We start from the raw sequence: 12,414 nt of genomic DNA, 5'->3' as shown, positions 1-12,414 counted from the left end.
ACTCATTTCAGTGTCATCATTTCATATTTGACATATCAAAATGTCATTATCAGAAACAATACACTTGTGTTTAAATTTATTCTGCAAAACAAGCTGATATGCTTAATTTGGACATTAAAAATAATAAGCCCATGTCAGAAGACATTTTTCTGAGTGTAAATTTAAAAAATGTTTCCGCCTTAATGTTTTATTGATTTTTATGAATTTATCAGAAATTACTACTATAGTATCTGACCACTTTATAAACTGTCTAATAATTTAATTTATGCCACAGGAATGACTTTGCATAGTTCTGGAAATTCTTCATCCCAAGTACCCTTAAAAGAAAATGGTAGGTTTATAAAATGTTTTTCCCCTCATTTCCATCGTATCTTTTCTCTTGTACCTAATGAGATCATCCTGGACGTAATATTGAAGAGTCTTCAACTCCATGCTGAGGATTTTAGGCCTTATCTTGGAGTCAAAGGACAGCTGTATTTTTCAGCACCATGGTGATGTGATGGGACCTGTGATTTAGACTAATATTGATGAACTAGAGAAATGGCAAACTATAAATACAGACACTAATTGGGAAGCTAAGATAGTAGTTCAGGTGAAAGGTAATTTTGATTAAAGAGTTTTAACTGAGGCAGTTATTTCAACTGAGGATGCTTGAGCTGGATCTGAAGATAAAAGGAGAAATTATCCAGGCAGGCAAGTGGATAAGCATTCCAGACCAAGGTCATAGTGTGATCAGACAAGGAGACAAGTGAGAGGATGACAGACTTAGGTAACTGCAAGGGTCTCAGGATGGAGGCACATGGGGCCAGTGTGATGCTTGAGAACTAAATAGGGACTACCTCCGAGTCTTATCCTAAATATTATGGAAAGAATTTGAAGACATTAAGTCTTGAGATTTATGGTTCAGAAGGAGTCTAAGAAGTAACAAAGTTGTAGGAAGAAATTTTGTGTAGTGACCTGAGCCCGTGGATTCAAATTTTTTAGTTTAGATTATAAAATGCCTTCATCTACATTATCTTACTTGATCCTTTTAACAACTTTCATGAGTATAAAGAATATTTTATTACTGTGTATATACAACTTTTCTCCAAAAATGTTTCAGTCTTACCCTTAAGTTTAGTTCTAATTTTCCTGAGAGCCAAGGCAAAAATGAAGGTATGAGAGTAGATTGAACCTATGAAACTGCAGTTTTTGTAGGTTAAAACTGTCAGAAACCAAGTACCATTTTGTATAATTATCATTTTTTAATAGACATACCCACAGCAATTCTTCAACACAGGAAAACTTTCCTCAGAAGTAAAGTTGAGTCAAAGGGTAAAAATACACACAATATCTTAAATACTCATAGCAAATGAAAGATATTTTATCTCATTTTTTTAATGTATAAATACTCAAAAAAATCTGAGGGTGTATCGTTAAAGAAAAAAACAGTGAATTTATGCTTTGGCTTAAGTTACTAAAACCCTGATATGTAGCTCTGTGATGATTAAATGTCTCGCATGGACTGAATTTACAATATTTATGTACCTGAAATAACTCAGTTTTAACATCTCCATAATGGTAAAAATTTTGATTAATAGTTATTGAGTGCTTACATGTGCCAGATACTGTTCTAAGCACTTAGTGTTTAATCCCTCATTTAATCCCCACAACAATCCTGTGAGGCAGGTGCTAATGTTATTTTCTTTTCACAAATGAGAAACCAAAGCATACAGAGGTTGCGTTGTGCAGAAGTTTACAGAACTAGCAAGTGCTGGAGCCATGATTTGAACACAAAAAGTGTGTTTCCAGAGCCCATACTCTACTCTTTGGAGTGTCTCTAATGCCTAATCATCTGTAGGTGTTATTTCTCTAAGTAAAGGTTTGATAGAAGCTGGGTAATAATATATTAGAAGATGAGAACCTAAAATGTTTTAGCCTATGTTCTGATGGAAAAGAATATGAATTTACACTGGACACCAAATGAACAACAATGTACAGGGTAATTGCTCTACTTAAACCTTCAGAACCCTCATCCTCTGAGGTTAGTGCCGCTTACTGATGAAGGCAGTTCCTTCATGAGGAAGATGACCAACTCACCTTCCTGAGGAGGTGTGCACCAGTTGCCTTGCAGACAAGTCTTATTTTCTTCAAAATTCTCTTTGAATCCACCCACATAGCCCTGAATTAGTGCTGTGTTGAGAATCAAGTTTTCACTCAACAGAGCATGGCAAACACATTTTTCCAAATAAGGTAACTGAGTCCCAAGAATTTTAAATTACTTGTCCATGAAGCAGATAGAGGACTTCTCATTGTCATTTCAGTATTCTTCTTTGCTAGTCAGGATTATTAGGAGACAATTAGAAATGAGCATCAGTTAATATTGAACTATTCATCATTTAATACAAAGACCAACAAATAAAATTCAATCTTAACCTCTTATGATGTTCAGAGACCCTTAAAGAATGTGAAACTTGAAAAAGAAGATAAAGGAAAAAGGCATGAGCCTTCGAATCATATAAAACAGAGATATGGGAAGGATTACAATCCTCTGATTAATTGTGATTTCAGAAAAAAAAAAGTTAATCTTTGAAAAAACAGACTTCTTCTATTTCTTCCCAAGAGAGTAAAAACCAAACAAGAAAATATAGAACTGATGCAAGAATTATGTAAAATTGGTTTTCAGTGTTTCTTGTTTTACTATAAGTCAGAATTCCCATATAATTGAAAAGCAGCTTTTAACTTGTTACCTTCCTTCCTATCCAAACCACAAAAATGGGGTCAAACACTGGACTCTTTTTTTTTTTTTAATTTTTTTTTTTTTTTTAACGTTTATTTATTTTTGAGACAGAGAGAGACCGAGCATGAACGGGGGAGGGTCAGAGAGAGGGAAACACAGAATCTGAAGCAGGCTCCAGGCTCTGAGCTATCAGCACAGAGCCCGACGCGGGGCTCGAACTCACGGACCGCGAGATCATGACCTGAGCCGAAGTCGGCCACCCAACCGACTGAGCCACCCAGGCGCCCCAAACACTGGACTCTTAAAAACAACATGCAAAGAGTACCTGGGTGACTTAGTCGGTTCAGCATCCGACTCTTGATTTCATCTCCGGTCATGATCTCATTTCGAGTCCTGCATGGGGGTGGAGCTGGGTGGGGAGCTTGCTTAAGATTCTTTCTCCCTCTCCCTCTGCCCCTCCCCCACTTGCCCCTCCCCCACCCACCCACACACACATACACACACACACACTCTCTCTCTCTCTCTCTCTCTCTCTCTCTCTCTCTCTCTCTCGCTCTCTCAAATAAATGCAAAAAAAAAAAAAAAAAAGACAGGTAAAGTAGGTCATTCCAGTGCAGAGTAACTTGGTACAGACACTGAAATAAGCTTTTTAACCCAATATTAGGACTGATTATTGCCCTTCTAATCAATCTCAATTCCAAGGAATAAAATGTTATACAAACAGATTTTAAAACCCACTTTGTTTAGTCAGATGTCAAGGAAGAATGTAATGCTAATGCTAGATTTTTCTACCTAAGTCTTAATTAGAATACATACAAAGTTGAAAATTATAATAAAATTGAAGCCCAAAGTGCTCACAAAAGAATTCAACAGATAACAGGAATTAACCAGAAGAAAAAAATAAAGTCAACTAAATTGAGACTGAAAGGAACTTTATAGTATATTCAAACCAAGCCTTTACATCCTGTGGGTTGAGTTGAATAAGTCCTAGAGATGTTATATGGCCCCAAATTTACAGAAATAAAACACCAAAATTGCCATTATTGTCCTCCTTACCCTACCACTGAGGCAGTTAGTATATTAGGTAGGATAATAATGAAAAATATCTGTCTTTGTTTTTATACCAATAATGTGCTACAGATTCATCATCCCCAGGATTTGAAATGCATCTTTTTCTCTAGAGTAAGTGATGAATTTATCCAGAGTCTCCTCTACATACAGTCCAGTTCCTCACAGAATCAGTGGCATGGAACTGCTTGATATTTGACAAGGGTCTTTATCTATAACCAACAAAATCAGTTTTTCTTGCAAAAAAAAAAAAATTTGTTGGCTCATACTTAGATTGATTATGTGACCTTGGCCTTATCAGAAATATGCTCGTCCTGGGAAATTTCGTTTACTCATAGATATATCTATCATTAATATGTAAAGTTATTTGAGGGGACTATGTCCACGGGAACCTTAAGAGAGATGAGAAAGGCAGCAGTGGAACAGATATGATGGAGAGAAGGTATACATTTTTCTTCCTAAATTTTACATTTATCAATCATTCTAAAGAAATTTCCCAGGTAAACATTGGGAATGACACAAGCATTTGAGTTGAGTCTCTTTTTAACTTTAAAATATTTGTAGAATTTGCTGTGGTCATAGAGTATACTAATGGGAAAAGAAAATTATTTTAAGGACTTAAAAATGTGTATTTCTCCAATATTAAAGCTTGTTTTATATAATAATACCGATAACCAAGAAATGTCTTCGTACTTGTGAGATGCCTGCCTGGCTCAGTCAGTTGAGCATCCAACTCTTGATTTCAGCTCAGGTCATGATCCCAAGATCCTGGAATCAAGCTCCACATGGAGCTCTGTGAGGCTGCTTAAGATTCCCTCTTTCCCTCTGCCCTTCTATCCCATTTGCTCTCTCTCTCAAATAAAAAAAGAAGAAGTAGAAATGTCTTGAAATATCTAGCTGCCTTACTTTCAAACTCATAAATTCTATTCAGTCCTCATTGAACTCTGTAAATATCTTTTCAGTTAACTTGAGTTGTCATGTACTATATATTTCAGATACTTCCTCCTCCATCTTTTTTGTTAAACCAGTGGAAAAGTATTTGAGCATCTATATGAATAGAAGGCATGTAGAATACAAATAGAAACTGGGTATGTTCACGGTATTGTCTAGTAACATGCAGCAGCACACCATCCTTCCTTCTTTCTGTTCCTCACATTAGTAAGTTACTTTATATCAGTGAGGTGGGATGAGGGGCCAGATGAAGGACATCCCTGTTAAAAAAGAGTGGGCTAGCAAAGCTTCCCTTTCCAAAAGAATACTTACCTCCACCCTATTCAAATCTTGTACTCTAGGCAAACTGATCAATGACATTTCTCCAGGACCCTTTCTGCCTTCTTTCCATCTCAGCTTTTGCTAATTCCTTGTGTTGCTACATAACCAGCTCCATAATCTACTTATTAAAATCCTACACCATTTCCTTGAAGTTGTCTTTATTTCTGGCAGGAAGAAGCCTCTCCTCTCTTAGAAGCTTGATTCATGCCTTTGTAATGCAGCTATTTCACTGACAGTGTTGACATTTCTATGTGTCAGTCAGGCTAGATCTTTGCTCTTACAGCCTGATCTGATTCAGCTCACAGTTACTATGCAGCAGCTTTCATATATAGAATCTTGTTTTATTTTCCCAAATTGCCTAGTGAGAGACTTTGACAGGAAAGTTGTTCAGTCAACATTTTAAGGATGAAATAATCAAATGAATGATTACTCACATCCCACTGGTGAATCTCTGAATACAGAGAGCTTAATCTGTTGCTTCTAGTTAGGGAGATAAATATGTAAAACAATATTGCACATTTATTTTGTGTGTGTGTGTATTCTATTAATGTTTACCTGGGAAATATCTTTACACACACACACACACACACACACACTTATTAGTCAAATAAATAATATAAATAACCTATCTTGTTAAGTACATACATTGGAAAAGAAAATGGCACTTTTATTCTTTGAATCAATACGTTTGTCTTCTAACAGATACCCTTAGGAACATTAAGAATATTGATCGGTTTTGGGGCGCCTGGGTGGCGCAGTCGGTTAAGCGTCCGACTTCAGCCAGGTCACGATCTCGCGGTCCGTGAGTTCGAGCCCCGCGTCAGGCTCTGGGCTGATGGCTCGGAGCCTGGAGCCTGTTTCGGATTCTGTGTCTCCCTCTCTCTCTGCCCCTCCCCCGTTCATGCTCTGTCTCTCTCTGTCCCAAAAATAAATAAAAAAAAAAAAAAAAAAAAGAATATTGATCGGTTTTATAATTGAATGCAAAAACAATTTACATAAAGCAAATGGACTTTGTCTTTACAATGGTGACAAAAGTTTACATTTAATACCTAACCTGACCTTATTCTCGTGTTTATTTTATTTTATGGATTTTGTTCTCTTGTGGTTTGTATTTGGTTCTAGCTGAAAATTAGGATACTTGTCTATTTTAGGATAAAAGTATTTTGGATACTTAGATGATCATATTAAGCTAGGCATTAACTAATTCATGTACTTTATGCTTATATACGTATGTGTATATATATAAATATACATATATCTTTATATCTTACACATATGTTTATATACACACCTAATATAAAGGCTCTGCACACCATTGCCAAGGGAATTTTTTTTTGGAATCTTATAAATTAATTAGAAATACTGAATTACTACTCTTATTGACTATAACTAAGTTTTAGTCAAAAAGAAACAGTGAAATAGGAACATGTATACTACAGAGCGCTAGCAAACTTGCATCAATGCTTGGTGTTTAAGGGATAAAGTTAATTTACTCCAGAGAGCAAATGATTGCTGTTATTCCTTATGATATTAAAGTGCCTTATTTCTAGAACATGAAGTATCACATTTGCATCATTTAAGCATTAATCCATGTTGTAAAAGTTACTTATTTTATATCATTCATATAATCTCAAATCCATAGATATTCTTATGTTGGCAAATAATCTGTAATTTTCAAAAAGCTTCAATGTGTATAAGAACCATGCAGAGATGAGTTGGAGGGTTTAGTTTACAAAAATATCTGAGTGTGTTGTTTTCATCTACCACCACATCACACACAAACCATTTTGAACTAACAAATTATAATTGACGTTAAAAAGGTGTATTAATTTGCTAGAGCTGCTAAGACAAGGTCTCTCAGACTGGGTGGCTAAAGCAACAGAAATTCATTTCTCACCGTTCTGGAGGCTAGAAGTCTGAGATCAAGGTGTTGGCAGCATTGACTGCTTCTGAGACCTCTCTCTCTCCTTAGCTTGTAAGTGGCCGGCTTCCCCCTCTGTCCTCACATGGTCTTCCCTCTGGGTGCGCATGTCAGTATTCAAATTTCCTCTTATGAGGACACCAGTCATACTGGATTAGGACTTCACGTTAATTTTTTCTTAATTTAACAAACACAGTTAAGTTCTGGGGTGCAGGGACTTAGGAGTTCAACATATAAATTTGGGGGTGGGGTAAAATTCACCCCATAACAGGAAGAGCTAGAGAAAGTGGTGTGTTTGTGTGCATGCGCGCAATTTCAAATGTTCAGACTGTTACGTAAATGAAGTAATTTTATTAACAGACAATTAAGTAGCATGTTTATTGGCTTAATTTAGGTGATATTTGTGAATGATCAACCTACTCAAAAAAATAAGTAAATAAAGCCCTCATTGGAAGTAAGAAAAAGTAAATTCTAGTTCTGATGCTAACATTCCCTCAATTTATTTAACTAGCATTTATCAAGTACTGACTTTAGGCATTTTGCTGAGAGTAATATTAACTTGTAATGTTGAACAAGTCATGAACTATTCCTCATCTGCAAAACAATGATTTAAAATTTCTTTACCTAATTCAATTCATGAGATTGCTTCACAAATAAGAAATAAATGAAAATCCTTTGAGAACGTAAATGTGCTAGCCAAGTCATTATTAACAGGATTTTAAAAAGTAAATCCAGGGGTGCCTGGGTGACTCAGTTGGTTAAGCTTCTGACTTCAGCTCAAGTCATGATCTCACGGTTCATGAGTTTGAGCCCCACATCAGGCTCTCTGCTGTGGTCAGGCTCTCTCCTCTCCTAGAAGAGCCCACTTCGGATCCTCTGTTCCACTCTCTCTCTGCCCCTCCTCTGCTCGTTCTCTCATTCTGTCTCTCAAAAATAAATAAGCTTTAAAAAAGAAGTAAATCCATTTTCTTCTTATTGCTGCTTTACCATACAACTTACCATGAATATTTTATTCATTATAAATAAAAATGTGAACCACTTATTAGTTGAAAATTCTTACCATAGTGAGCACTGTCAAATGCAGAAAGTCAACTGTGATATAACAGGAACAGTGTCAGAAAACCTAAGTTTAAGGTTCAGCTCTCGCCTGTACTAGCTGAGTAAACCTGTTCAAATCATTTAAACCCTTGAAATTTATTTACTCATTTGTAACTGTAATATACTTATTTCACAGGCAATCATTTATGAGGAATAAATGTGATATCAGTGGCAGGCTAATCACATATCGAACCATGTGGTGATAGTATCAGTCCTTTCGTAAACTATAAATCATATCAAAATAGAAGAAGATCAAAATATCAAATCATACCTGAAATACAATATTAAAGTGACCAAGTAATCTATTAAATCTGTTAAATGTTAACATTTAAGTTGGAACAAGCAGACAGTCTTAGTGCCTGAGCATGTTATGTTTATCTTAACACTATACTTTTCCAATAGATGTTCTACACAAAAGATGGAGCATGGTATCTTCACCAGAAAGGGAGATCACCTTAGTGAGCCTGAAAAAAGATGCAAAGTATGGCTTAGGTAAGTCACTGTAAGATTCTTAAAGGTTTGTAAGAATCAAAGAGAAAAGGTCTATCTATATAGCAAAGCATTGGCATTGAGCACCGGTTGTCTACCCACAGCCCCTCCACCCCACCCACCTGGTCAGGAAATGTGAAAGATGAAATGTTCACAAGCAAATCTTCCACCAAACTTAGCAGTCCTATTTCACATGTGTTACCTACTTATTATATTTGATATGAGAATCTCTACACTTCTGTGTATTGGACAGACTGATTATTAATCACTGAAAACACCAATATAGTGAAACTCTTTTTTCAATGTGCTATTTCACAGGATTTCAAATTATTGGTGGGGAGAAGATGGGAAGACTGGATCTAGGTGTATTTATTAGTTCAATTACCCCTGGAGGACCAGCTGACTTGGATGGATACTTAAAGCCAGGTACTTTACATATTAGATAATTTCTTACGTACTTAACTGACAGGCATGAATTTGGACAGATGGCGAAAGTGGAACTCAAGCAAAACAAAAATAAAGAAGGGGGCAGTGACATTTCTAAGACTTAGCATGAATTTCTCTTTAGTTCTGAAAATATTGGATTGTCTGTTTTTACAGGAGACCGTTTGATATCTGTGAATAGTGTGAGTCTGGAGGGGGTCAGCCATCATGCTGCAATTGAAATTTTGCAAAATGCACCTGAAGATGTGACACTTGTTATCTCTCAGCCAAAAGAAAAAACACCCAAAGGTAATGCTGTAGATGTTTCTTAGCTGTGTGTTCTGTTTCACTTTTCACAAGAACTTCACTATCATGGCCTAATACATTGGATTTAAGTTCCTTATTTCCTTTCTGAAAATTTGATGTATGTAGTTCTAGTTTGTTTTAATATTATGCATTAGTGTAACTTTTCATTCATCACTTCCAAGGTTTCCTATCTCATTCATCTTTAGTAATATATGCATAAAAATGGATTTGTTGTGCAAAATTGATGTCACTTAAGTAAATGTCTTAGGCCAAATCAGAAATAAAATTCTTTATCATTGTCTAATTCATGTAATTGTATAATAGTTATCTATGAAGTCCCACCCTGAACAAGATTATATAAAGTAAAAAGACAAAAACATTAGAAATTTAAAAACAAGACCTTGTCATTTTGTCTCTTAATTTCTGCCATTAGCAAGTTGCAGGAGAAAGGGCACTTAATGAAGATTTGATGACTTGAGTTTGAGCCATGGTGTTTTTCTGTCTTTAAGGAGACAGTGATCTTGGCTCTCCTTGTCTACCTTGCACAGAGTTGCTAGGAGGCTCAAGTGGTGAGGCAGTGTTTGTGAAAGAAGCACAAATACTAGGGGCACCTGGGTGGCTCAGTCGGGTAAGCGTCTGGCTCTTGATTTTGGCTCAGGTCATGATCTCACAGTTTGTGGGTTCAGGCCCCACGTCAGGCTCTGTGCTAATGCTGCAGAGCCTGCTTGGGATTCTCTCTCTGCCTACCCTCTCTTTCTCTGTCTCTCAAAATAAATAAACTTAAATTTTTTTAAAAAAAAGAAGGAAGGAAGGAAGAGAGAGAAAGAAACAGAGAAGGAAGGAAGGAAGGAAGGAAGGAAGGAAGGAAGGAAGGAAGGAAGGAACGAAGGAAAGAAAGAAGGAAGAAAGAAAGAAACACAGAAACACAGAAACACATATTGTACATGCCGGACAGTGGGAATGGCTCCAAAGTCTAGGCTCAGACTCTGTTTCTGCCGCTTAACACCATGTACCTTGAGTAAATCACTTAACATGGTAAGCCTCACTATACTCATATATCAAATGGTGAACATAGGAGTGCCTATCTTACAGATTTTGAAAATTAAATGAGATAATACATGTAAAGAATTAGCATATTGCCTGGTACCTATTAGGCACTTAAATGTGAATTTTAGGTGTCATTATTTCTTTTTTAAGTTTATTCATTTATTTTGAGAGAGAGAGAGAGAGAGTGTGTGTGTGTGTGTGCATGACTTGGGGAGGAGGAGGGAGAAAGAGAGAGGGAGAGAGAGCACAGAGCCAGAGGAGGGGCTGGAGCTCACAAACGGTGAGATTATGACCTTAGCTGAAATCAAGAGTCAATGCTTAACCGACTGAGCCACCCAGGCACACCTAGGTGTCATTATTAATGGTATTTTTCAAAAACATTGAAGTGCTAATTATGTGCAAGTTACCTTCATCCCAAAGATACTAAGAAATATGTAAAAGAATAATTAAATATTAGCTGAGAAACAAGTTTAGATAGTGAATTTTAGGCATAACTTCAGACAATTATGATAAAATAGAAAAAATATTTTGTACAGTGTGTTGTGACATAAAAATTTCTTACATTTTATACAGATGAGTTATTTTGACTATGGTTTCTTATATTCACTAAATACTTTGTATGTATATAGTGTATGTGTGTGTGTATATATATGTGTATATATATATAAATATGTACGTATATAAGTAATATTTTCAACAGATAGAACAAACACAACAGATAGAAAACACCATCACTGCCCAAAAGAGCCTTATAATCTAATTGTAGTCTAGTCATCTTAGGCAAAGGAAGATGATTGCATTTGAAAATGTTGTAGCATACTTCTGAGTTTCAAGCACCCAAAACCAAACCAAATCAAGCAAAACAAAACAAACATTGGGTTCTTTTACTCACCATGTTTTAGCAAAAGAAGCATATGATTCAGAAGAAGCTCATTTTTCCTCTAAATATTTAAAGCTCTAAGGGATTCACATCTTAATTTTCTTTTCAATAGATATTTTATAGAAAATTCACTCATTTGTTCAACAAATTTTTTTTTTTTTATGTTTATTTACTTTTGAGAGACAGAGATAGAGCATCAGCAGGGGAGGGGCAGAGAGAGACGGACACAGAATCCAAAGCAGACTCCAGGCTCTGAGCTGTCAAACTCACGAACATGAGATCATGACCTGAGCTGAGGTCAGACACGTAACCTACTGAGCCATCCAGGCACCCCTCAACAAATATTTATTGAATGCCTGTGGTGTGCAAGACACAGACACTCTACCCTCATGAGACTTACACTTTATCAGGGGAGACAAATATTGAAATATTGAACTAAGCAAATAAATGTTTCATTGTAAGTATGATAAACATTAGGAAGAAGTTCCAAGGTGCCAAGAGAGCATTTAGCAGAGAAACTTTACCTAGTGCAGGGATCAATGAAGCTTTTTTTTCCAGCAGACTTTCATGTGGTTATTTTATTTTTTACTATTCATTCTCAATAAAAGTTAAAAGCAAAATGTTAAAATACAGTTCTGTGAAACAGTTTCTTCAGAAAGCTAGATTACTCTTCCCATCACGTGTAGCTATACTGTAGTGTAACTTAAAATAAAACTCAAAGAAGGTAGAACATTACTGGCATGTATCTTAGACTATCCCTCTCAAGTATCAACCACCAAAGAGGAAGTTTTATTTTTCTTTGTGTTTGCTAATTTTTTTAAGTTATAGAATACATACTAGTTTGTTAAAATAAATCCAATTTATACAGAAATCTATGAAGTAAAAAGTCTCCTTATCCCATTTTCTAGGGAAACTGTTTGGTGTCTATGTCACTTTCTGTATATTATAGATACATTATTGAAAAAAAAGTGGTAACTGTATGCATGTCCACACAGACACACACACACTTTTTTTAACTAAAAATCCAATTATTTTTTATAATCTAAATATCAATTTGTCACTTGCACACTGCATATTCTGAACATCCATGAATATACACCTTTTTCATATGGCATTATATTTCGTGTCATGGGTGTATTAAATTTTAATGTTTTTCTGTTGTACATCTAGGTTAGCTATAATCCTTTTATA

At 35.7% G+C, this 12,414-nt stretch overlaps 1 protein-coding gene across 8 annotated transcripts in view; it reads left to right on the top strand.

Annotated features, from left to right (window-relative positions):
* The window catches only part of PTPN13 (protein tyrosine phosphatase non-receptor type 13), a 235,138-nt gene that overhangs the window by 175,430 nt on the left and 47,294 nt on the right, over positions 1-12,414 (top strand). For 6 of the 8 annotated variants that reach the window (XM_058719585.1, XM_058719584.1, XM_058719580.1 and 3 more), the window contains 4 exons: positions 275-331; positions 8,481-8,570; positions 8,886-8,993; positions 9,168-9,299. In XM_058719585.1, coding sequence (XP_058575568.1) covers positions 275-331; positions 8,481-8,570; positions 8,886-8,993; positions 9,168-9,299 — 387 coding nt within the window. The remainder of the gene's footprint in view (positions 1-274; positions 332-8,480; positions 8,571-8,885; positions 8,994-9,167; positions 9,300-12,414) is intronic. The other 2 variants (XM_058719587.1, XM_058719586.1) reach the window with 1 other exon arrangement.

Source organism: Neofelis nebulosa, chromosome 3, assembly GCF_028018385.1.
Source record: "Neofelis nebulosa isolate mNeoNeb1 chromosome 3, mNeoNeb1.pri, whole genome shotgun sequence".
Classification (NCBI taxonomy): domain Eukaryota; kingdom Metazoa; phylum Chordata; class Mammalia; order Carnivora; family Felidae; genus Neofelis; species Neofelis nebulosa.
Note: the sequence above shows the minus strand (reverse complement) of the source record. Positions and strands in the feature narration are given on the sequence as shown.